The sequence below is a fragment of the Saccostrea cucullata genome, unplaced genomic scaffold (assembly GCF_032062105.1).
Source record: "Saccostrea cucullata isolate Sc308-1 unplaced genomic scaffold, CSIRO_AGI_Scuc_v1 ctg6224, whole genome shotgun sequence".
NCBI classification, from domain to species: Eukaryota; Metazoa; Mollusca; class Bivalvia; order Ostreida; family Ostreidae; genus Saccostrea; species Saccostrea cuccullata.
Window position 1 is genome coordinate 9,172 of NW_026930765.1, and position 27,296 is coordinate 36,467.

At 32.5% G+C, this 27,296-nt stretch overlaps 2 protein-coding genes across 3 annotated transcripts; one reads left to right on the forward strand and one right to left on the reverse strand.

The window, feature by feature from the left end:
* Window positions 1-284: 284 nt before the first annotated feature.
* LOC134230027 (uncharacterized) lies at window positions 285-25,946 on the reverse strand. Of its 2 annotated transcripts, none has more exons than XM_062711801.1 (3): window positions 25,789-25,943; window positions 25,461-25,524; window positions 285-1,286 (listed from the first exon to the last, which is right to left on the reverse strand). In XM_062711801.1, the coding sequence occupies exons 1-3, from the start codon at window positions 25,867-25,869 to the stop codon at window positions 946-948; spliced, it is 486 nt and encodes a 161-aa protein (XP_062567785.1). In that variant the 5' UTR covers window positions 25,870-25,943; the 3' UTR covers window positions 285-945. The 2 variants fall into 2 exon arrangements, with proteins under 2 accessions (XP_062567785.1, XP_062567784.1); XM_062711800.1 differs by lacking the exon at window positions 285-1,286 and adding an exon at window positions 20,138-20,994 and having other exon boundaries at window positions 25,789-25,946.
* LOC134230028 (uncharacterized) lies at window positions 7,447-16,713 on the forward strand. Its single transcript, XM_062711803.1, has 4 exons — window positions 7,447-7,452; window positions 8,443-8,628; window positions 16,391-16,535; window positions 16,630-16,713. Exons 1-4 carry the CDS (start codon window positions 7,447-7,449, stop codon window positions 16,689-16,691), a joined length of 399 nt encoding a protein of 132 aa, XP_062567787.1. The 3' UTR covers window positions 16,692-16,713.
* Window positions 25,947-27,296: the final 1,350 nt, after the last annotated feature.

Genomic DNA, 27,296 nt, shown 5'->3' on the forward strand with positions numbered 1-27,296 from the left:
ATGGAAATAGCTATTGGTAATTGATAAACGTCATCGATATACATATATATTAATGATGTCGAGCGGAAGGCCAAGGAAAGTGTTTTCAATTATAGACTTTTTAATAAATTATACCTCATAGAAACAGGTTGACTGATAAAGTAGAACAATTACTGCTGAAACATAAAAGTATTCAAAGAGACACGACCCTCATTATATACTCTTGTCTACTAATTTTGAAAAGTCATAACAAAGTATTAATATTCACTTTTTTTATTCCATTGTTTGTACAAACGACCCTGATGCATAAGACTGATTGACTAATTTCCATGCTTCAATACATAAATATTTTCATTTTATAATAAATATTAAATCATTGCACTAGTATTATCAGGTTTACCGGGCTCAATAAAAGCTTAAATATGAAATATAACCAAATAAAATCAACTATTGAATAGAGAAATTAAAATTTGAACAATTAATGCATAAAATTGCATCTCGTATCTTTATTAATTATTTGTTAAGATTTGATTATTCGATTTTAAATCTCTTGAAATATCCTGAACTGTAATACTAGTACAATTACATACAATTTAAAGATGTGTGTAAATTAACTATATGTACATATACAGGCAGTGACATGTTTCTAAAAAAAACATTAAATTTGTTTTACTCGAGCTCATCAATACTGCTGGAAAATGAATACACTAAAACAATATATCTGTCTACGAATTAATATTCGTGTTGAATTAAAATTTTACAATAGGGCTTTCCCACAGCTGTTTCGACATTATACAGGAATCAAAAACAACCTTCTTGGGTTACTAACATTCTACATGTTATTATGCTGGCCTCTCAAGGAACACATAAATATATTATTCCTTGAGGTAGAAAAATATTTACATATCTCTGAGTACTAATACCATGATTGCAAATCAATATCATATTCCATAGGAAATAACATAGTCAGGTCTTATTGGATTTAGTCCCTTGTAAGTTCTTAAAGGGGAAATGCCTTCTATTCCTGTACACAGTACCATAGTATGGCTTCACTAATTCCGCCACGTCATCCCTAATGAGGACCCCCTTACATCGACCCCGCCGCAGATCCTCTAGGTAACCCGTGTATCCTAACTGTCGCATGAGAGAGTGCACGCTCCCCCAGTAATGGCGCTCTGTGATCCGCCTTAGGCAGACGAACTCGGGGTTGTTTTTAGCGATGAGAGAGATCGTATCGATGTCGGCCTCATTGCACTTCTCGTCAAAGTCTCTGTAAAAAAAATCGATCTCCATAAAATCGGTCTCATCTGAACAAGAAAAATGCATGGTTAATTATATGTATACATGAATATGGACACAAATTTACCTTTTTATTCAGAAAAAGCTTACGATATACAAGAGTACCAAAACATTCATTTTCCCTACAATGAGGTCAACTGTATAGTTCAAAGAGTAAATAAGACAGATCTAGAGCTGCGAACAGGTGCATTAGAACAATGCTCCATTCTACCTTTTATAACTGACCAGATAAAACATCAGCAGTCATACATGTAGAAAGCGCTGCATGGTAGTAAAAGAGAGGTGCATGTTATACAGATGTGTAAAGTGACAATGAATTCTTCTCTATGCCTTTATATCCAAAGCTTTCGGTTTGTTACCAGAAGCTTTACATCATATGTTTATGCTTTTTTCAAGCTTTTTGCTTCAAGTGCCTCCTAAAATTATACACATTTATGTGTCTGTATGCTTCTGCACTTTGGCACAAATATTCATAGTATCACTCTGAAAGCATCATAAATAATTCACAGCGAAATATTTTCAAAAGTTGTTTTCTTGTGGTAAGAATCTATCATTCTCTGGGCCAAAGTTTTGTTTTAAATCCTCGTTATAATCTAGCTTTACAAATTGAACCTATTCGATGTCTTACCAAAATATATGATAGCTGTTTAATTTGACTTTTGAAACATTTATAGACTTATTAATGCAAATGATGCCGCATTAGTGGCCCCTCATATACCAGATGTGTAGTAGTCAATGCGTTTACTGTTGCAGTGATAAATTCCTTTGTATCAAAAATAAACTTAGACCTATCTTTTATCATTGGAGAAAGACAAAAGATGGAATTTAGCTAACAGTTCCATCATAAGAATATCTAGGTCAAGTGCTGCTTCTGGTACAATCAAGCCATTCTTGACAAAGTGATGACCCTTTGTTTCAGGAAATTCCTTTTTTTAAGTTAACGTTCATTTTCTTTGCATAATTTGAAAAAAAATTAGCAAATAGGTTTATCATAAAAATATATAGGTAGTTCTTTTTGGGTACAATCCAGCCATTTTAGATTGAGCTATGTTTTGTGGAATTTATTAGGTTGATTGATTTTATACTGTTTAACGTCCCTCTCCAGAATATCTAACCAATATGGAGACGTCACCATTGCCGGTGAAGGGCTGCAAATTTAGGCCTATGCCTAAAGAACTACCTATATATATATATATATAGAGAGAGAGAGAGAGAGAGAGAAGAGAGAGAGAGAGAGAGAGAGAGAGAGAGAGAGAACGACGAAGAACAATGCAGTCTATAAATAGGTCTAGGTCGTGAATGTGCGTGAAGAAGCACGCCCTCTTGTTGGAGAAAATTATGCAAATCTTTTTTCCCAAAATTCCGCTTTACGAAGCGCACTTGGACATGTAGCAGTTTCATCCTAACGTAACTAGTCAGCCCGGGGGCTGACTAAAAAGGTGTAGTAAATCAAAGCTTTCTCAGTTGTTTGCACAGAACTCGAAAGATCCGATTCCTAGCTATGAAAAATGTAGAGATGTCCAAATATTACATGAATAATCTAGGGAGAACAAGTTTGGCGCGGTTCCTGACCTCTAGATTTTCTGTGTAATTTCGGGACGCCTCTACCTTGTTCCACCTTGAATATTTATCCTTTTCAACAGCTGCTTGAAGTGATGTCAGCTGATATAAAAAAGATTATTTTTTGACAGAAGGATTGTCCGGGTTCAACTTGATCTCTCGAATTTCATTTCAGAATAATCTTTTTTAGAAGCGTACCAAAGTAATTCTATGATTAAAAACTTGGTATAAATAGAACAGATGGTATCACAGATCCGGTATATTTTGTAAATTAAACCAAGTGCAATTTGTTAATTTAAAAACGGAACTAGAGCCCATGCAGCTACAATCAACATTACCCGATTCTTAGTGTAGGACTAGTATAACTATGAAACCGTAGCAAAGATGAACAATAAAAAAAATATTATATATGAGAGCACTCACCCCGCCTAATTAAGCTTTGTTTGGCTTGCCCCCCCCCCCCCCCCCAACAAAAAGGTACACTGAAAACACGCACGTACATTTACGGGAAGGATGAATGGGGGCGGGGTTAAGTAATTATTTTTGAAGAATCAAAATTTGGTGTTATATTCGAGATATGAACGGACCGTAAAATTCACTTTATTCCGAAACATTATGTTTTCCAGGCCATTCAAAAACGATTTTAATATTTGCCTACTTTCACCTCAAAGTGCCGACCGCTTTGCTTCAGGAGATTTTTTTAGCTATTTTTTTCATTTATGCATGTTTTATAAACTTGGGTTACTTATGGTCGATGTTCAAACTCACAACCATCAAAACACGGAACGAACGCTCTTCCGACTGAAGTACTCTGAGGGTATTTTAAATGAAGTTAGAAAGAAAAAATCAGATACTATAACAAGTTATCATTATAGTATGGGGATTTTATGGCATTTTAATTGAAGATTCGGGGGTATATACTTTTTTGTCGCGTCCGTCCAGGTGTCTTTCTGTCTAGGGTCTTTTTGTATATGTCTGTCTGTTTTTCCGCAAAAACTTTAACATTGCCCATAACATTTTATTAAGTGGAGCTATGATTTTCATATTTCTCATGTGATTTCCTTATGACAAAGCCTTTCCTCTGGTACCACTATAAAATTTGACCTTGACCATGGAGTTTGATACTCTTTCACACAAAAAATTTTAACTTTTATCATACCTTAGGATGGTAAATACTATGACTTGAAACATAGCCCACAATATGTTTAAATATACCTGTAATTTTTGTGACAAGACCTTCCACTGGACACTACCAACGTTGACTTTTTGACCTTTGGTTGACGTTCTTTTAGAACATTTCTCCTCAGTCAATTTTTGAACTGTATGAGCTAGAGTTTTCATACCTTACATAGGTTATCTTTGTGAAAAGACTTTTCACTGGATACTAAGATTTCAACCCTTTACCTTGATCTTAGAGCATGAATACTTTAAAAAAGAAGAGGTCCACAGGCCTTATAGGTCACCTGAGCATCATATAACAACTTTCCAACAATTAAATTTAGTTCATGTTTAAAACAAAATGCAATGAAATTCACACTTTTTAAAAAGACATAAACATTTCTATATTTAGGCATTTTAAGCTTAAAATAGAAAACAGAAATCCCTGAAAATAATATGCATGGTAGTTATAGGTGTCGGACCCAGTCTCTGACATTAGCATATTGACTTTTATAGTATATTTCATAATTACATAGTACTGGCATCTTAATTTCTGCCCAAATTTCATTTTATTGATGTTTCTAAAATACATGTATGTCTATTTTTAGATACATGTTACTAAAAATAGCATTGAAATTTCATGAGGGCACACTACTAATACTGACGTTTGACGACACGCATATGATTTGAAAAATTCCGTAGACAATTTTTTTTATTCAACCTTAAGTTTCTCAAAAAATGCCAAATTTTCCATTTTTTACATTTTGAGAAACTATACCATTTTGCAGAACCGTTTTCTAAGAGTTGGGTCAATTTTGAAATAAATGGTTATATGCCCTGAATTCTTTAACAGTTGGTGTTGTCTTATGAAACAAAGATTTATATCTGAGTTCACTACATAAAGATATAAATGCATTCATATTTCCTCAATTTTCATGTTTTTGTTCCGTCAAAAATGGCCGAAAATGGCCAAATTAAATGGATCCATCTCCATGGCAACCTGATGCACGTGGAAAACTTTTAACACCATATTTGTTGGTTTTGTACCAATGTGCACCTGTGGTGCAAATTTCCTCAAAATCGGAGATATGTTGTTTCCAAGCCCTATAGTAATTTTTTTGGTGCTTACAGAGAATACATGTTAATATCTAGTTGTAGATCAGATTTACAAAGAGAAAATGCATTTCCATTTTTTTTAGTTGTGCAACCCACCCCACTGGAACCACTGATCCTGGGCCATATATATAAAAATTTTGGAAATTTTATCATAAATTCATTTCTTCAAAAATGGTACCAATTAATACCAGAGAGCAGATTTCAAGATTATATACCCCCCTCCAACAAATCATACCCCTGACCCAGGGGCCCTAATATTGACCATTTTGGAAGAACCACATTTCTTCATATGAAATATGTACTCCAGGAGCAGAGAAGAAGATTTTGAAATGAAATAATGCATTTTCACTATATAATCTAGATGTAGCCCCACCCTAGCACTAGAATCCCTGAAACTGGTGACATGAAATGTTTTCAATGTTGAAAAAAGCTTATTCAACATTACTTTGTACTTGGTAAGTTTATTTAAAGCCCAGGGGCAGAAAAAAAAAATTTATAAAAAAAAATATTATATATTTTCACTATATAATCAATAGAGTCCCGCCCTAACACCACAACCCTTTTATCTGGGGTTGTGAAATTCACAATTCTGGAAAAGACAGTCTTATTCCGTATAACTATGTACTTGGTTAGTTTTTTTCAAAACACAGTAGCAGAGAAGATGATTTTTAAAACAAAAATTATTCATTTTCACAATAGAATCTATATAGCCCCGCCCTAGCACCCCCGACCCTGTGGCCATGAAATTCCCAATTTTGGAAGAGACAGCCTTATTTCAACATAATAAAAGTACTTTGTTAGTTTATTAAATTCCCGGGAACCGAGAGGAAGATTTTTTTTCCAGAGAAATAATGCATTTTTTTTAAATCAAATAATCTATTTAACCAAGCCCTAGCACTAGAACCCGAACCCTCATTCTGAGACTACGAATTACACAATTTGGTATAGGACTCAATGCTGATTACAATCATGCCAACAATTTGACTGCTTGATGTTCTCGAGAAAAGAAGAAGATTTTTAAACATTGCATTAAATGTTGTGTTTTGGCCCAACCCCTCAGGCCCCAGGGGGACATGGACCATGACATTCACAAGTTTTATTCCCTACACCCATAGAACCTTTATGCCAAAATTATTTGAAATTGGATTAGCAGTTGCAGAGAAGACTGAATTAAGCTGAAAAAGTTCAAATGTTAACGCACGACGACTGACAAATACGGATAGCAATAGGTCACCTGAGTTATTTCAGCTAGGTGACCTAAAAATTTTACCATATTTTGAAGGGTTAAAGCTAGGGCTTTTATACTTCCCATATTCAATTCATGTGACAAGACCTTTCATTGGATACCAGCACCCTTGACCCTTTCACCTTGACCTTGGAATTTACCTCTTTTTTAAAAGTCTTTAACCTTGTCTATAATTTTTGAACGTTAGGGCTAGGACTTTCGTACTACACATATGTAATCCTAGTAATAAGGCCTTACTTTAGAAACTAACAACTTTGACCCTTTACCTTGATCCTGGAGTTTTACCTACCTTTCAAAATTTTACCCTTGACCATAACTTTTGAACATGTGGTTCCAGGGCTGTGATAATTGCAATTCTTGGGAGAGGAACCTTCTTTGAGTACCAATATATTAAATTTGCGTTTATGAAAAGTTTAATCTTCACTATGTTGTACGGGGACATCAGTGTTTCACAAACACATCTTGTTTTAATTTAATATGATAAGAAAGTTTAAAAATATCAAGCGTTTGTGACATAGAGGCATTTGTATCGGATCAGATCAGTTGTAAATTCGGTCAAATGAAGTTCGTGCAGTACTTGTACTCTCATATATACATTTATTTTCACCGTCGATAAAGAATTTGTAAGGAAAAGACTGTTAATTATATTATAAAATATACCAGTATATAAAAAGCAGTGAGACATCGCATAGGTAATTTTAGTGCTCAGTAATTACATGTATACACCTTTCTCGATGGGTTGGACTGTAGCTGTCTGATCCCCCAATCAGATCAGATTGGTATTTTTACTCAACTTTTGCAGTCTTTGAGTAGCCTCGTGAAAGAAACATTTTTCACGTCACAAAGGTTCCACAGAAGATTTCGAATCCGCCACGTAAGGATTACTCCTTCTTTTGCGACTCTAGAGCAAACGCTTTACTGCGACTAAGTATTTGTTACAAATAACACCATGTTTCTGAGCTTAAGTTTCGATATACAGGATATAAGTCCTAAATCTGGTGGCACGTAAAAACTACTGCGTCATTACTTATGCTCAGATAACATATAAATAGGTAAACTTTCGTTTATTTTAGAATACATTTGGTACAATGAAGGTAGGAATTTCAAATTACTTCTGTAACAGTATCTTATAGTAATTTGCTTAATCCAACTAAGTTGAAACTTTTATGTTTGTGGTGTTTTTAAAATTATAACACACACAGCTGTATAGCTCTGGGTCGATTTCTGCCCGTATTCTTCTGCTGTACCATACACTTTAGGTGATTTAAAATTTCATCAAATTATTTCTTTTAATTGAAGGACAATTACAATAGACAGAAATCTTTTAGTTGGTGATTTTAATTATTTAATTACTTGCTCGAATTTTAAGTTTCCATTTGAGTACCTGTATTCGTTTTTACAAACATTCTTACTTTTTAAGAAAAAAAAATTCCTCCAAATAAATCTACAATAACAATCTCAGATGCAATATCTTTTTTCTGTTACATTTAATATTTTGAGATTAAAGTGTTAATAATTATTTAGAAAAAAAATTAAATGAAAAGTTACAAAGATGGTGCAAAATATGAGAATGTTTTGCCATAAAAGTGTACCTTTAGGTATATGATAGTGAGTACTTGCCCCATTTTGTGTAATTAAACTAAAAAGTGTATATTTTCACGCAAACATTTAGGATTACATATTACTTTTAAAAAGTATCGAGCAGAGACCCAGTCAATTCGAAAAAGTATGAGAAAAATAATCATGTTTCCCTCCTTCATTTGCGCCTGCTATTTCATACATGTGTAAGCAAATAATTTCAGTCTAAATAGGAAAATTTTCTTAATTGTAGAGATTTTACGTTCAGTATATTTTAGTGTTACTAAAAAAAACAAAGAAAAAAATTGATATTAGTATTATGATTGAGACTTCAAATCCTGTTTGTCGCACTATAGACGTTTTGTCCATCTTTTTTATCCATCTTCTTTTAGAACATATATACAAAAGAGATAGAACCTTAACTCTTCCTTTAGTTTCATTCTTTATTAATGTTTCGGCGAATGGTGTTGCAAAGTATACATGTATATGAAAAAGATTCATTTTAGTTTCAGCTTTCTGTCGCAGTTTTTCTTATTTGGCAATTTGTGCTTTTTGAGTTGTTCATACAACCTGCAAACGGGAACTGGGGTGTTTCCAGTGATTACAAAGAAGAAAAAAAAGTTACCTTAAAGGTGGATAAGGATGGTAATATTACACTTAAAATTGAACCTGCGAAGAAAAGGAGATGCATTGTAAGTGAAAGTTAGCTTACATATATTTATCCCGCTTCAGACAAATTTGTAGATTAATGATAGAATAAAAGCTCTGAAATTCTCTTTATCAAAGAGTGAAATTAAAATTGGACATGCTATCCCGTTTGTAGCTTTGTTTGATATAATAATGACAGATTAATAGAGGTCAAAATATAGGAGGAAATAAATAATAATAATATAAATAATTTGTAATAATGAGATTTGATGTCCCCTCGCTTTCGTGAAAGAGAGAGGGGGCCAAAAATATCTGGGTTTACTAAAGAGGAACTGTCTACAAGTTAAAGCGAAATCTTTTATGTAATTTTTCAGCTCTACTGGGCAAAGACTACAAGAGCTTATGCAATAGTAAGATGTCTGTCGTCCGTCCATCTGTATGTCTAAAAAGTTGAGAGGTACAATATGCATTTTACGGAACGTGTGGGGTTTTCATCTGGCTTTGTGGGCTTATTATACAAAGATGATTTGAGAGGTTTCATTAGGAAATCACAAAAAGGTATATACTGTGGGTGATTATCTTTATTTGTGGGCTTAAGGTAGAACCTATGTCGGAGACGTCTTTGTCACAAGATTTTTAAACTTTTCATAATGATAAATTAGCTCTTGTTTATCAATCAGTTAAAAACACATGCCATGTTTCCTTGTTATTTAATGTAGTTAAATTAAACATGGAATGATAAATACATATTGCGACTTCACAATTTCAGTCATTTTAGGGGTACTTGTCATGCAAAGAAGACAACACAATCCAAGAATTGCTTCTTTAAACATAGCTGTTTTTATTGTTTATTAATTGAACAGTATCAAACAATATTTTCCGAGAATATATATTTTTTTTAGTTAATTGGCATAAAAGATAAGTTCACATTTTCATTTGTAAATATATATCAGAAGTCTTTGTCACAATGTTTTCAATCTTTAATATGATAAAGAACATACCCAAATGATTACAAAAAGTGATTAAAATAGACACTTTTCCCCTCTAACTTACGAGAGATGGGTTATTTACCGATACTAATATTCTTGACCTTTTTGCACTTACACGGATTTTATTATTAAATGACTGATAGGGGCTACTCTCAACTAAAAAATGTTTATAAAAATTGATCTTTTAATTTAAAAGATCATATCAAATAGATAAATTGTAATAAAACTCCAAGAAAATAAATAGTAACAAATAATTATGAAAAGGAATGTACATCATTTCATGATAGATATCACAAAATGTACACACAATCAACAACACGTACATCTTTGATTTAGACACATTTCATCAAGATATTACACTATTTAGTTGGAAACTGACGATTTCTTAAAATGATTTTTGCATTTCTTCAAAATAGTTACATACCATTTACATTATTACAGTTTGTTGTGTACATGGCGATTTCATCACACAATATACAGTAAAACTCGCTTAGTACGAACACGGATATTGCGAATTTACGGATATAGCGAAGTCATCTTGGATCCTCAACTATATAAATTTAATGAATTTCTTATACGGTTATAACGAATTACGGATATAGCGAAGTAATTTCAAAGGTCCCTGTGACTTCGTTATAACCGAGTTTTGCTGTAGTCTTGGATTTGTCCACTTAATTAAAGCCAAGATCTATTAAACGAAAGGTGGCTTCAGGTTTCTCTAATTCCAGAAATATATTGTCATTAAGCATTATATTAAAAATATATATTTAGTCGAATATTATGAAGATAATTTCGGCATGATTTTAAATTGAATTCTGTGAATTTCAAAATGCAGCATTTTCTAACCCTTCTATACTGAAGCTGTAAAGTACGGGAAATGACAATGAATTAATCATGACGTCATAATGGATCTAGCACAGGCTAAACACATTCACTAGTTATGATGTCATACGACGTAGGTTCTACGTTAAAGAATATATGTTATTTACAGTGTTAATATCAAGTCAACTTTACAAGCAACTTATTACCAATACCTAAAATTGTTACTGTTTATCTGCAGAACTGAAAAGGGAAATAGAAATAACATTTTACGACTACAAAATACCAGTAACAATGCAAAAATGTTCTTATTTGAGGATAACATACTCTAAAGTAAACAAACCTATCATGTTTTCACATAAAGATGATAGACAATAAAACCCCACAAAGTGTAAAACAAACAATTCCATGTTATTTAAGGAATCACTATCTAGTTTTTTGAGAGTATGCCAGGGCATCAAAAATAGTGGGAAACATGGCATTATTTGCATAACGGGCGAAGCCCGTTATGCTAAAATTATCCCATGTTTCCCACAATTGTTGATGTCCCTGGCATACTTTCAAAACTAGACAGTGATTCCTTATATTTCTATTTCATTGTGAAATGAAATTGTAGATTTAGACTTTTAAAAATGTAGACATTGGCTATAATCACACGAGGACTTCCATGCCAATTTTAATAGTCCTCGCCCACTGACGTCAAACACATAGGCAGCCGCATGAGATTTAAATGCATATTTGGCATCCCTAGCGTCAGACACGGGGACAGATGCGCATGAGATTTGCGTGTGTTTTAGATCTCATTAGCTACTGACCTATCGACCTTTTTAATTTACATTCCGGCAGAATTATCAAGAAATAAACTCCGAAAATTTTCAAAGAGTTATCACAGAGAAAAAAATTAGAAATGGAAATATATAGATATAATGGACAACACTCATTCCATAAAGTGTAAGCCAAACAACCTCACTATGTACTCTAATGACGATAATAGAAAATACTAACCACATGAAGTGGTAGGACAACGACCCAACTCCATTATGTTCTTTTATAAAGCTGAGACGTATGTGGAAGCATTCTTGGGTAGTGTAAATTCTAAATTGATAAAATCATGACCTTCGGGGGTAGGACAGGGCCACAATGGGGAATCAAAGTTTAACATAACAGAAATATATAGGAAAGTTTTTTTAAGAAATACAGTAGTAGCATATATTTTTTTATGATAATGTTGATTTTTTAAAGGTTATGTTTTAAGTTATTGAAAAATTGTATTGTTGTTTTGATTTTATGAGCACTGATAACATGTACTAACCATTGATCTGGGTGTCTTTAATAGTTGCTTTCCTTAAATTTATGAAATATATTCAGATCACAAATTGTATTAAAGTCATATGTTTGTTACTTCAACTCTCTATAAATATCCGACGTCTGCTGGTATTGCTTATAGTGTGGCCTAGATCATCAAAGTGCCACTGTTTACTTTCAGTGGTACATGTATATCTAAACTCTACAAAGGAATATAGAAGCAGATGGTATTTCATTTTTATTTATAAAGTTTTTGTAACCACATACAACAATGTCCGAGTTACTGCTTTAAAATTCATTGCAAGTTATTTGCAGCATAGTTGTCATGTACTGTGAACAACTCTCTCATATTGGTAAAAGATGAGAAGTATATAAACTTTCAGGCAGTTGGTTTGTCTGGAAAACTGAAATGGGTCAAAATAGCTTCGAAAATTGAACCAAGCAGCTTTAACGAAAAAAGGGATTAGTTCAGGTTTGGGGGTAAACTTATTTAAGTATTTTTTCTTGTTTTAATGTTGTTTTTTTTTAATCTTTTTGGAAAAAAGGAAGTAAGTTGGAGTGTGGAGCTCAGCAACCCTTCTTGCAGGCAAAGACCCTCAAGTGAATGTATTTTGGTTGATTAAAAAAATGCAATTTTTTTTCAGAAATTAATATCAGTCTCGTATGTAAATATCATAAATAAAATTTATGAACATGGCTAAACCATATATCATGCATCATTACGAATCTTCCATTTTTTGAAGAGTTTTCTGTGAAAAGGGGGGGGGGTGGTGGTAATAAAAGATGTATAACACTCTACTAAAAATAATTTTAAAAAAAACGTTTGAAAAATATCGGATATCTTCACGATTAATTTTTTCAAATAAATAATGTGTACTGGCATTTTTAAAAAAAAAACAATATATAGACCTAATATAAATAATTTTTGTTTTAAAGTTTTTTATTTTTATACATTTTATACATTGTATTTCTTTACATGTAATATGAATGATTAAATGACAAAACATTTTGGAAGGGAAGGAAACTGCCAGTGAGAATTTCACATTCTACCTAGATAGTTTTTTTATTCCTCTTGTCTAAATATTTTTCGTCCAGATTCCTTACCTGAGAAGGTATTTGAGAAAGTTCCCAATTTTTCCATTCCTCTGATGTATATTTCACTTTTATTTTCCCTAGCTGCAGTTTGGGCTTTAAGGCTTATTTTCTTATCAAAATTAAAATCATTATTCCAATTTTTGAACAAAATTCTACATACCCGCCTGAAAAAAATCCTTGATCTGTCCCACAGCCTAATACAGTACAATTAAAGTACTTAAAGTACTCATGGGAGTTGAACATGGTGTAAAATAAGATCTTTGAACGGGAGATTAAGTGAGTGAACAATATTATTTTTCACATAACGACAACTGTTTCAAATTTTTTTCTGTGTTACTTCGATCTTGATAAAGACAATCAGAGACATTGAATAGCAAAAATTAAAAAAACGCATGGCCCATAATGCTTGCCTGCCTATATTGGTCCTTTTTTTATACCCCTTGCTTGAAAAGCGGGTTGGTATTTATAAATCGGGATGTCCGTCCAGCTGTTTGCTACACTTTAGGTATACTCAACTCTTATCCGCAACTCTTCTTACACTATTGAATGAAATTTTCATAGAATCTTTATTACATATTGCCGTTGTGCAACTTCTATTACTTTTTCATCCGACACATATTTTGCGTTTCCCATTGCAAAACATGGACACTGCCCTTATATTCATACTAGAGGCGGTTGATCATTTACATAATTCACTGCTTACAGTACCTCTATTTCATCTTCAAATATGTAATATATTTTTCATTGGCACCTTTACCAATGTGTTATGAAAATTTCAGTTTTGCAGGAATAATTATGTATCAATGTTTGATAAAATGATGACAGACAGTGGTGAGGTTGTAATTCTTGGTGCTTTTAACATCGATGAACTTAAAAACACCAACTTAAAATCTACGATGGAAATAAACGGCTTACACATATACGTTTAATGCCGATAGGAATAATTCCAGAATCTAAGGAGAGGAATTTGTCGCTAACATAAATGCGATCCGTTAGGGTTTCGGAGTGTGCTTTAACTCGCGTTGGTGTGTTAATAACTTGGTGTATTATTTTTATATATACATTTTTTTAGAGATACATTGTCTCGGATTTGTAAAAACTTGTTTCAAGAAATTGTAAATGGTAAAGCAAGAGTTACAAAGTGTAAGAAAATAATCAACTCGGTGTTCAATTATTTGTCAAGTCAGTTGTAAAGAGTTACTTCCCTTTGTTTTTATAATTGTAAAGTTATATGTTATTTTATTTTTTATCTCTCTTATAAACCTGGCTCCACCATGTAAGATATGAATTTTTGTACACCAAATGGCAACAACTATATTTAGATTTGAAGAAAAATTCAGAAATTCCATATATACAAAAAATATCTGTGATTATCGTTACATTTTTTGTAAGCTTTTGTACAAAATGTATAAATATTTCTGAACTGATGGGGTTTTTCTATGTATTTATTTTTTTATGTTAGTTTATGTAGTAATGATGAAAGACTTCGATAATTTTTTTAGAAAATTATTTATGTAAAAAATAATTTTTTTTTTCATTTTTCTACATATTCCCTTATTTCTATCATTTTCATTTCATTAAAAAAGGTGGCAATCTTGTATGAAAATATTTTTTAAAAAATCATTTATGAACCCAGTTATAAAATATATTTCTATAAAGTCCTAAATTATCCTGATTTTCAGCTTTTAGAGCTCCCTTAAAGACACTTTCTTTAAAGTCATTGACAAACATGTTTACATCAAATATAGAGATATGAAACATGCAGACGAATATGCATTCCTATCCGACCTTGCTTCGACGAACTGGGATATCATTGGAAACCACTGAAGGAAAGGCGCATAGGGCGGATTCTGAGAAGTGGATCAATGACAACATATTGTCAGACATGCAACAAGGTGACTTTCTACATCGGAGAGCACTCAAATCTAAATCTGATGCCGACTGGAATGCTTACAAAGCGGCACGAAACCGAGTAGTGAACCAGATCAACGAATCAAAACGCGAATTTGTAAAGGATGTAATCGAGCAGGCACACGCTAAGTCCAAGAATATTTGGGATCGTATAAAGGAGTTTTTTTTCCCCTCGAAACACATTTAGATGTCGATGGTGAAACAATTACATGTCCTAAGGAAATCGCAAATAAATTCAATGACTTCTTTTTAAATATCGGACATAAATTTGCTTCTAATTTCGACAACTCTTTACCCCAACAAATGCCAGAAGCTTCATTTTCCATACATGGATGTGTAAAACTTAATGGGTTTGTGTATTCCAATTATACAAGTCGGCCTTTGAGGATCAGTGATTGGCTAATGCTGATCATGTGACCTTTAACAACACTTTGAAAGCAAGCGCAGCTAGGAGTTGCGAGGTTCCTTTTTGTCCAATAACCAGACAGAAGAAAAGGCATATTTCTGCGATATGGTTTATTGAGTGAATGGCCTTGTACTACTGAGGCTTACCACAATATTTTATCAATACTAGGTGGATTGCCTGACAATGGAGGCTTGCCACAATAAAGAGGTTAGTATTGTTTGACTAACCATCTAGAAGTCGAACATAAATGGAAGGCGACCTTCAATGGCTTGTCTGGCGACCTCTCTACATAGTGTAAGTCTCTGACATCAGTGGATGACTGTGCGCCCTAAATAAGGACAATTCAGTATCTTCTGATCACTGGGAGATTTGACTTAGCGTCGTGGCTGACACTACGAGCCTGAATAAGGCAATGTTGGTGTTGGTCCAGTGCCATTTGGTGATCCAGTAATTTTGTAAATTTATAAAAGCCCGACATTCAAGTGTGATCCCCCCCCCTAAGTAAGGGAAGGGTCCTATATTTGTATTTATCACATATTTTCACCTTTATCCCGTTGATATAGCTCATGTGATATCGTTTTCGTATCAACACTTTGTATTCCTACACCGCGCGACTTGATGTAAATAAACAGATACATGTGTATGATAGAGAGAATGACTTAATTTGTCAAATTTCACTTTATTTGATGTATTGTAACAAAATTTCATTCCTGAACTAAAAAATAAGCGCTGAAATATTTTCTTTCTTTTATATTTGTACGAACTATTTCATACAGCGTAATTTTATTTATTACGTTATTTGGTTCGAGGTAACCGAAAATGAACTTTGGATTAGAAATAACGAGTAAATACACATCAATAGTGAACAAAAATATGTGATAAAAAGAATCTCCCATGGTTTGTGATTTGATATGATTTTTATCCAACTCGTTGTGTGTTTTTCTATCCCCTCGCCAAGGCTCGGGGATAGAAAACACACAACTCGTTGGATAAAAATCATATCAAACCACAAACCATGGGAGATCCTATACATATTTGCAGGCTAATCATTTCATCTAATCAATTTTAAGAGGAAAATTATTTATTTTAAATACCAGTCTTTACCGAGCTCCTGGAATCAACCAGGTACGACCCCCCAAACACGTTACAGATGTATACACTTGATAAGTACATGTAAGTTTAATAAATGTAAATAAATTAGTAGATAAAATATATGTTGTTAAAGAGAATCTGTCCACAAGCGGAATCAAAATCTTTTCATGGTATTTCTTTTCTCTGCAGAATTGTAAAGGAGAAATGTGCACGTTTACACAGTTTGACAGTAATAAGGACGGCTTTATCAGCCTGGAAGAGTTTTTAGAGAAAGCAGGGGCCTACCGGTATAAAAAACTGTTCAAGATTGCTTTCCGATTGGTGGATACTAATGGTATTTAATGAAATTATAAACAATGACATTTGATCAGAAAACATGATAAATTCATTTTGTTATTTTGGTTGTTTGTACTTTTTTCCCGTTCCAGCTGACGGACGTATTTCGCAAGAAGAGTTCAAGAAGTTGAAGATCACACTTCCGTATTGCTGAAAAAAAAAACAATTTCGAAAAAATATTAGATTTGAATTATTATATGGATAATAAAGATAACACTATTTGAAATTGTTCTCTTCATGTTGATATATTTACATCCACTGAAATGTTCATGAAGATCCTATGAACTTATTATTGGACATTTTCAAATCAGGAATTTATATTCAAGAAAGAAAATTGGTGAATATTCATGACAATTTTTTTTCATGAATAATTCATGAAGAGTCATATTCATGAAGATTCATCATTTCAAGAATGTCCAATAACTAGTTCTAATTGTAACGGGGACCATTACAGATGTTCCCCAAACGCTCTCCAACTACCTTTTTGTGCAAATTTCCTTTGCAATTTTCAATGCCTGACTTTTTTCAATATGCTTAGTATCGCAGGATTTCATAAAAGAATTTTAAAAGCTACTATGATATCATTTTTTTGTCAATCAATTCATACTTCGCAAACGCACGTGCATGCACATGCAAGGTGATCATGACATGTTGTCTAAACCATTAACATATCTTTATATTCTAGAAATCAATAACAAGTCATAAAAATAAAAATTTTACCGTTTTTCAAACATATTGTTCATTTAACGCATTGCCTGTGCGCATGTGCATGCAAGCACGTCCTTGCATTCAATTTTGATAGCAATATCATGTAGGAATCCATAATACCTATTCATATTCTAAATTTAATCCCGTTTTGTTGAGAAACAAGTAAGATATAGGTATGTAAAGTTTCAGCCAATCAGATTGCAGCACACGTAGATATATGTGCTTTCATGATAATTCTTTTATACCATGCGGTAGATCTTCATAATATGTGACTAAGTTCAAAATTTCAAAGGATTATCACGTAAACCAAGAAAGATATTAAGACTTTAGTTTCAGCCAATCAGAGCGAATCGCACGTGCATGCGCGTAAGATCTTGCAATTTTGACCATGTCATCATGTCTATACTACTACTATATTCATGCATTGTGAGTTTCAAAAAATTCCATCAAGAAATAGGAAAGTTACGGCTTCATCCATTATCTTGGTAATTTCACACGTTGCACGTGCAAGCTCTTGCCAACACACGTGCATGTACGTGCTTTCATAAAAATTATTATATATCATGCTGTAGATCTTCATATTGTGAGACTAAGTTCAAAATTTCAAAGGATTACCGGTATGACGTAAAACAAGAAAGATATTGAGACTTTAGTTTCAGCCAATCAGAACAAAGCGCACGTGCATGCGCGTGAGATCTTGCTATTTTGACCATGTCAAAATGGATTGTCAGGATGCACTGTACAACTCAAGAATAACCGAATTCATGCAAAGACATCATTTTTAAAATAAAGAATTCATTACAATAAAGAAAATATCTGATCTCTTGGTTAAATAGTATTTCCAAGACGAGAATTTAACTTTTATGATACTGGTTAAAGAAATTATTTTGCAATAAAATCTTGAAAAGGTTTTTTTTTAACTTTGACAGATTACGAGTTATCTTAAAAAAAAAAAAACCTTCAAATGATGTATTTATATTAATTCTACAGAGCTTGAAAAATTGATTGGTAGTTTAAAAGATTATGTCCAAACAATAAATAATAAATATAGCTAGACAGACAGACGAGTCTTATGTATCCCAATCTTCACCTATGGAGATGAGATGCTATAAATTGGCAAATAATCACTATTGTTTTTATTTCACTTTGTTCGCGATTCGTCATTTTTCCGCGAAATTAAACCAACTAGTTTTCATTGGTTTCAAAATTTTTTATACGAATTAAAATTAAGTTCTTGCAGCGTGGTATTGCGATTGGTATTTTTTAAGAAATCATGAATTTTTACCACCGTGGAAATAAAACAGCTTTTTTTGCGGTCCAGTATATTGGTACATCCTCGAGAATTGTGCATATTTAAGCAAATGTATAGAAGGAATAGAATATATTTGTTAACAAAAAAATGTCTTTGGTTGTTATTGTCAGAAACTGCAGTTGTGTCAGGAAAAAAAACAGATCAAACAAAGGCATTTTATTGTCTTTATAATGAAAAAAAAGGAAATGACAACGAACACTAAAATCTTACAATTAGGGATGGCAATTTGTAACCGGTTAATCGGTCAGAACGATGCTAATAGGTTAGAAAATCCTTAATCGGTAAGTTGGAAAAAATAAAATGTATGTAAATTTTTATGTAGTTTTTATCAAATTCGTCATGTAGACAAAAAAAAAACGCTGCATAAATGTCGTTCAATGTTCAAAGATGATGTAGAGGTAATTATGTAATTATGGCTCTCCAGAACGAAATCGCGGGGCAATTGGTCTTTTTTTTTGTTGAATTACTGTTTTTAAATCATACCTGTTACTTCGACTGTCCTGTGATGTTAAATGATTTTAAAAAATCACCGTTAACCCTTTCATAAGTATGTCTATATAATAATTAGACAATTAGAAAAAATAAAGTAAGAGTTCAGATAAAGTTTTGATCATAGTGACAAAGCAGAATGAACTTCTTTATCTTCTTTGAAAATTATCCATTTTTGATTTCTCAGGCATAATTCTTTGTTTTTTGTAATTTTCTTCTCATCTATTGAAATTAAAATAAAATTTCATAATCAAGATTGATAAACAGAATATAGCTTCTAACGCATTTTATAGTCTTCTTCTGTATTTGAAAAAATGTCAAAATGTATATCTTGATACGACTAACCGGTTAATCGCTCGGAACATCTTGCGGTTAACCAATTAGCAATTTTGCAATTGATTGCCATCCCTACTAACATTACAATTCTACGAACGGGACATAAACACCCGTAAATTCTAAGAATAAGATCAGGTGTCAGGAGAAGGAAACATCCCCTGTTGATCAGTTGCACCCGATCCCTATGTATTGATCTGCAAGAAGGACCATTCTGTAGCCAAGTCTTAAAAAAGGTCGGCTAATAAAGTAGCACAATTAGACATTACTGTTTTCAAAGGGGCTCAAGAGTTCATTATACATTTGTCTTCAAAATGAATGGAGACATATTTTTTTTGGTCCTAATACATTGCCCCGAAATCATAATTCACCTCCCTGAGATAAGTATAGCGTTTACCTTAAAAATATATCTCAATTAAAACTTAAAAATCACAATCAATATATTTTATTCAATTATTCATACATATGGCGGAGAATATTTCTGACGCATAACACTAATTTACTAATCAACCTGCTAAAAATTTAATTTTATAATCAATATAAAAACATGGTATACTACGTAGTATTATCAGGTTTACCGGGGTCAATAAAAAAACTTTTAATGTAAAATATATGGAATAAACATTTGAACAATAATTGCAAAAAAATACATGTCATCTTTATGAATTATTTGTAAAGATCCTGATTAATCAATGTAAAGTCTCTTGTAACATGAGATTAAACCTTGCAAAATTATAATTATATTAAAAGATTGGTATAATTAAATACATGTACATTTTATACAGACGGTGACATGTTTGTAAAGATATTCATATGATTTTTAACAATGCTACTGGCGTTTATTACAGTAAAACAATTAGTTTTTGTTCCACGCATAAAAACCTTGTTTGAATTGATACTCTATGTAGTGTCGTAACATAAGTTAAATACAACTTGTTGTTAAGTCTAAATATTATTCCAATTCATTTTGGAAATTTTTTAATACGATTTTGAAACAAAAGTTGATCGTTCATTGTTTTTACTTTTTCAGAGTCAATTTCCACGTTGAATTCAAACTCTCAAGTACAATGTAGGACTTTTCCACAGCTGTTTTGACATTATACAGGAATCAAAAACAACCTACTTGGTGACCTACAATTCTATATGTTATTATGCTGGCCTCTCTAGGAACACATAAATATACCATGTCCTTGAGGTACATAAATATTTACATATCTCTGAGGACTAATACCATGATTACAAATCAATATCATATTCCATAGGAAATAACATAGTCAGGTCTTATTGGATATAGTCCCTTGTAAGTCCTTAAAGGGGAAATGCCTTCTATTCCTGTACACAGTGCCATAGTATGGCTTCACTAATTCTGCCACGTCATCCCTAATGAAGACCCCCTTACATCGACCCCGCCGCAGATCCTCTAGGTAACCCGTGTATCCTAGCTGTCGCATGAGAGAGTGCACGCTCCCCCAGTAATGGCGCTCTGTGATCCGCCTCAGGCAGACAAACTCGGGGTTGTTTCTACTAATGAGAGAGATCGTATCGATGTCGGCCTCATTTGAATTCTCGTCAAAATCTCTATCGGAAAAATCGATCTCCATAAAATCTGTTTCATCTGAACAAGAAAAAATGCATGGTTAATTATATTAGAAATTTTACCTTATTATTCAGTAGAATCTTAAAGACATACGAGAGTGCCAAAACACATTCATTTTCCCTATTTACTATGATAAGGTCAGCTGTAGTTCAAAAAGTAAATAAGACAGATCTAGAGTTGCTAACAGGTGCATTAGAACAATGCTCCATAACTAACCAGATAAAACCTCAGCAGCCATACATGTAGAAAGCAGCGGTAGTAAAAGAGAGGTGCATGTTATACAGATGTTATGTCTTTCTTTTGTAAGCTTTTTGTTTATTACTACAAGCTTAACATATGTTTAGGCTTTTCAAGCTTTTTGTTTTAAGGGCCTCCTAAAATGATACATATTTATGTGTCTGTATGCTTCTGCACTTTGGCATTAAGTATCACTCTGGAAGCATCATAAATAATTCATACGAAATATTTCCAAAGATTGTTTTCTTGTGGAAAGAATCTAGCTTTACAAATCGAACCTATTCGATGGCTTACCGAAGAAGGATATGGAAATAACGAACAGTATTCAATCTCAACGTCCATTAAACAAATATACAAAATAAGAGCAGAGCAAACACGGACCCCCGAAACATCAGAGGTGGGATCAGGTGCCATGGAGGAGTGAGCATCCCCTGCTGACCGGTCACACCCGCCGTGTGCTCGTTGTCATAATCAGGATATAACGGAAAAAATCCGTGGTCAATTCAGTGTATAAATAATGGACTAACAATAGGTATGAAAAACGTCAGTCAGCATTTCATTCAATGATAAATTGTATTTGCTGACAAGGTCATTGTATCGACCATAGAATTTACGAAATGATGACTTTAAACGAGACTGTTGATATTCTTGTTTCATCAACTTGCTTGACAATAATTTACCTCGTTTAAGAAATTGTTCATACGTAGAGCATGCTCTTGCGTATCGAATCAACTGAGATATAAATACTCCGTATGCAGGTGATGAAGGTATATTGCTGCATAAGTAAGGGAAGTTGACGATAGAAAAGTTAAAGTCATCACGTTTATCATATAGCTTGGTTGTTAGATTACCATTAGTGTCTTTTTCAAGTAAAATATCCAAGTATGAAGCAGAAGTGTCGGACTCTGTGGTATCTTTTATTTCAAGCTCACCAGGATATATCGTGTCGACGTAGGAATGGAAATTATCATAAATAATAGATGTTTAATTTGACTTTTGAAAAGTTTTGCAGATTTACAGATGTGTAGTCAATGCATTTACTGTTTCAGTGAAAAATTCCTTTGTATCAAAAAAAAATTTCAACTTATCTTTTATCATTGGAGGAAGACAAAAAATGTCTGTCTAATATATGTTTCTTTTTAAAGAATTGGAATCAAAATAAATAACTAGTATTTTTTCTCTTTTGTTTAAGAAGGGTGAACAAAAAGTTTGCAACCTGCCTTGTTTTTTCAGAATTCAAAATTGTAATACTCCAAAAGTACTGGTGTTTAAGTATGGAATAAATACATAAAACAGTAACAATTTAAAATATTGCCTGTACAACACAATTGAGTGTTCGTCATATGCAAAATTTTTTTAGCATATTTATTATTTATTGATAAAATAAAAATATGTTTCATGTAATACACTTTGTTTTCAATAAGGAAGAATTATAAATGAGCATATAACGGATGTGACCGGTCGGCTGGGGATGCTCACGCCTTCATGACACCTAGTCCCAGCTTGATGATTTAGGGATATTTTACCTATTTGCTTTGCTCCAAATATGTATTGTTTCCAAATACAAGATTTTTAAGCTAGTTTACTGTTCATTATTTCTTTATTTTAAACCTCCTTTTTAAGACACCATTTAAAAACATTCTTATGAATACTTTTATGATAATACCAAATCCAATAAAGATTGAAAGATGATTTTATTACGCTAACGCGGTTTAACATTTTACAATGTACATGTAACTATGTATGACACATTTTCAATTATCAATGGACTTTAATCCAAATAAATAGATAAATGAAATTTTAAGAAAAAAATAATTTAATAAAATTTTTTGCATATTTTGAATTTTACATTCCAGAGATAATATCTTCCCCAAATTCAAAAGGAATTTTGCTGTACCTAAAAAACCTTATTGTGTGCATTTTTACTTTGTTTTTTGGCAATTTGTATTTTTAAACTTTATTATTTAGTTTCCTTTGTATCCACATAGTAATCTGAAATGAAATTTATTTTAACATATCAACTATGATCAAATGGAAACTTTCAGTAATAAAAAATCGCATTCCTCAATTACATTTTCTTAATTATTTCAATAATTAACACTTTGATTAAATATTAACCAAATTAAAAACAATGTAGAAAAATAATCAACAGTTTGAAACGTAAATGATGTCGCAACATGTGTGATACCCAAGTCAAAGTGGAAGGCAGTTCTTTAGCAGTTTTTTAACCTTAACAGTTCAGTGCTTTAGACAGTTTACTAGCCTTCTTCTCTCCTTAGGCAGTTTTCCTTAGCAGTCCACAGTTTAAGCAGTACTTAGCCAGTTCATTAGCAGTAACTTAGCAGTTGCTTAGCAGTTTCCTTAGCAGTATCTAAACAGTCAATAGGAAGGTTAAGGAGAAATGCTTAAAAACTGCTTAATAACTGCTAAGGTGTTTCTTTTGTTTGCTCTACTTATATGGAAATGACTCTGAGTGACCTACATATAAATTTGAAAATTTATTAACTGCTTAAAAACTGCATGGTAAAAAGAATGCTATAAGCACTATTCTTGTCTACTTTTAAGAACATAATACCACCCATATACATGATATATGAATACAAATATGCATATAATTTTTGCTTCCGGCAGGGTAATTTATTGAAAAAATGACATCATATATGAGAATTTGACTTAGTATTGAGATTTAGATCTAAGGTATGAATTGTAAATGAGTCCTTTCATTAAGTCCATTTTCTTGCATAAACGTCAGTGGCATCTTTAGAGCTTGGGTAATTGATACAGTGGACTAATCTATGGATCCCTTTATCAGTAGCTTATAAATTTATTTGCAAATATTTTAATTTATATTAATTTAGTACTTATAATTAAAATATAAAAACTAGATTATACGTTTTATAATTTAATAGTTATCCAAATGAGAAGAGGGTATGCCTATTATATCACATTAGCCCACACACTTACCATATTTTCTGAAGCATACTTTAATTACTGCCAACAAATCTTTTAGCAATTTTCCTATATCACCAAATTCCAATATATTGTTTGATAAGATTTTTAAAATAATATGATCTCCCATCTCATGGAAATAAATTCAGATACACTTGTCACTAACTCACTATATAAATATTAAGTTCACATCCAGTCCAATGTGGTGATCACAGATAATATTGTATTTTCCAAAGCATATTTTACTTCTTCACTGTATAGGTATAAATATATATATAATATCCCAGACCATCACAAACATCTTCACAATTTGTAATTTTGAACTGATGTGGAAAAGGCGCACAAATCTTGACTGGCTTTCCTCATTGGATACAACCCTATAGTTTCAAGCAACCAAGGGGGACACAGCAGGTTGTTAATGTAACTAGACGGCTGGATTTGCAAGTTGATGGGATAAAGATTAGAAGCTCATATGCTCATGTTTTTTATAATATGAAGCCTCAATTTTTTACAAACTATTGTATCATTTCTAGTAAGATTTTTAGTATATTTTTTTTCTATTTAACTTTATTTTCTGTATAAGAACTCCTGCCTGGCCTCCATTTATTTGTGACGTTATCATCAGGAAGCATTAACAGTAACACATGGGCAGTAATGAAGGCTAGTGAAAGTTAGGAACACCAAGAGTGAAAAAGTGTTCTTATATTAGAAGTCGAAATGAATTAGTTGCACTTTTAGCAGTTTTTTAGCAGTTTTGAGAAACTGCTTGTTTGACTGTTTAAGTTTCTTCAATACTGAACTGCTTACACAAATTCTTAGCAGTTTTTAAGCAGTCTGTAAGCAGTTTTAAGGAATGCTAAGACTGAGACTGTTAAGAACTGCCTAAAAACTGCCAAAAAATTGCCAGACTACCTAATAACTGTTTATAAACTGCTAAAATAAGCAGTTCATTTTGACTTGGGATATAATAATAAAACGATGATTGCGTTCAAATACACGACCCTCTTCACGTAGCATAGAAACGTCAGATGATCGTTGATTTTTCACAGTTTATATAGGTGATGTTTGTTTACACGAGTTGTTGCACAAGCATATGAAGTGATGCGGTGTATAGTCAGAAAGAAATTAAACATAATTTGACAGCTAGAAAAGGGTAAATATAGAGCAGCATTCTTAAAAATATTTGTGATTTTACACGAATTCTAGCACTGATACAAACATAAGAATTTTAGACATGTATATCTTAAATACAACAATGTCCAACATGACCTTTAATAAACCAAGAGTGTGTCATTTACCTGTATAATCCACGTTGGCTCTTTGAAGTTTAATGCCCTGACAATTGACCCAGTTAACACATCGCTGTAAGAAAGAGGTCGATCGATTATCATCGTTGAAGATTATATATATTTACATTTATGTCTCTATTGACATGCATGTACCAGATAACAATGTTCGTTTACAAAGAAAGAGAATGTCAGGGCACTCTACCTATAAAAGACTTTTAATCCTTTCTTAACATGATTAATGAAATGAATTAAAATTATATTACATATAATTTATTGCTCTTAATTGTTGTCAATGTGTCAATGTGTATTACACCAAACATTCAAACACACAACTCACCAGGTTTGAATGTGTCTTCCCGGATAAAACACAAAAAGGTTGATACAGCCTTCTAACACCACACACCATCCACCGAAACATTGTTTACGTGTGTTCGTCTACAAACCTCCCAAAGCATTGATATTTTTAAGCACGGCTTACTGTGACGTCACAATCCAAGCGAGAGACCGTAGGGATATTCATCGTTTATTTTAGAAAATACTGGTTAATTTTCACTAAAACATCATTCCTAAGGTTTTTTATTAAATAAAAACTTGCATAGTTATCTTCACAAAAATAGTTTACCCCACTAAAAATTAGTTTTAATGAAAATATATTTCTAAAGTACACGTTTAAAATGACCTATTCAAAAGGCAATCAATCAATAATTAATGAAATATAACATTTTTATAATCAAAGTAAAAAAAATATAAATTTTATAAATATACATATATTTTTTATAATTTTGCTGCCGATAATCATGAACAGGAATTTGATATCTTAATTTAAACTGGATACATCTGTATTTATAATTTTATGCTGTTTGGAAAACATCTATTAACCATGTCACCTTTACAAAAACTGTAAAAACCTCTGATAGTCCCATGAGTAAAGTATATATTGATAATAACATAGTAAAACATAATATGATCCTGTAATATTTATAATAATTAATTATTGATTAATGGCATCCTTTACGCTCAAAAACATATTTAACATGAATGTTTTACAAAACAGAATACATCTGTTTTGCATGAAATGCGGCAGTTTCTTTTTCAATATGTTATAATAATTTGGTTTGTATGTTCCGGATACTCATACATAAAAATATGACATTAATAAACACAGTTTTGTTCTGTACAATGTTTCTGGAGAAGATTACATATTTCATAAAGAACATCTTGAACTGTTTAGTGTTTGTGTTTCTCTTTTTTATGTTTTCTCTCTAGAATATCTTTTCAATAACACCTCTCATACGTGTTGATCATAAACCTGTCATTAATGATTGTTATCGGACACATTCTGAAATTACAGTTTCCCTGTATTGTATGCAGCCCATTCCTCAGCCATCAACAAGCAAGAATGTGTTATTTTCCCGTCCTCTGACCGATACCTGGTTTAACCTTGATGTTTTTTTAATAGCGCTATTTTTTGCCATGAAGTATAGTTTTCGCCATTCTGAATCTTTTGCATGTACCTAACATTCCTCATTTTCTAACAATCGAAAGGTGTATTCATGCACATGTAGTGTGGGAATATGGAGATAACGAACAGTAGTCAAGCAAATTATACAAATTAGAAGAAGACTAAGGAAACACAAAGGATCCAAAAATAAACAAGGTTGGGTAGGGCTCCTTGTAGAACTAAGACTATACCCTACCGACCATTCTTCAATAAGGATATGGAAATAACGAACAGTATTCAATCTCAACGTCCATTAAACAAATATACAAAACAAGAGCAGAGCAAACACGGACCTCCGAAACATCAGAGGTGGGATCAGGTGCCATGGAGGAGTGAGCATCCCC

Bases quoted from the DNA above. Each gene is read 5' to 3' on its own strand.
- LOC134230028 (XM_062711803.1), top strand. The intron at 8,629-16,390 runs GTAAGTGAAAGT...TTTTCTCTGCAG, and splicing joins CGAAGAAAAGGAGATGCATT to AATTGTAAAGGAGAAATGTG. The intron at 16,536-16,629 runs GTATTTAATGAA...TTCCCGTTCCAG, and splicing joins CCGATTGGTGGATACTAATG to CTGACGGACGTATTTCGCAA.
- LOC134230027 (XM_062711801.1), bottom strand. From the start codon at position 25,869: ATGTTTCGGTGGATGGTGTGTGGTGTTAGAAGGCTGTATCAACCTTTT. The intron at 25,525-25,788 runs GTGAGTTGTGTG...TCTTTCTTACAG, and splicing joins GGAAGACACATTCAAACCTG to CGATGTGTTAACTGGGTCAA. The intron at 1,287-25,460 runs GTAAATGACACA...TTTCTTGTTCAG, and splicing joins AGCCAACGTGGATTATACAG to ATGAGACCGATTTTATGGAG.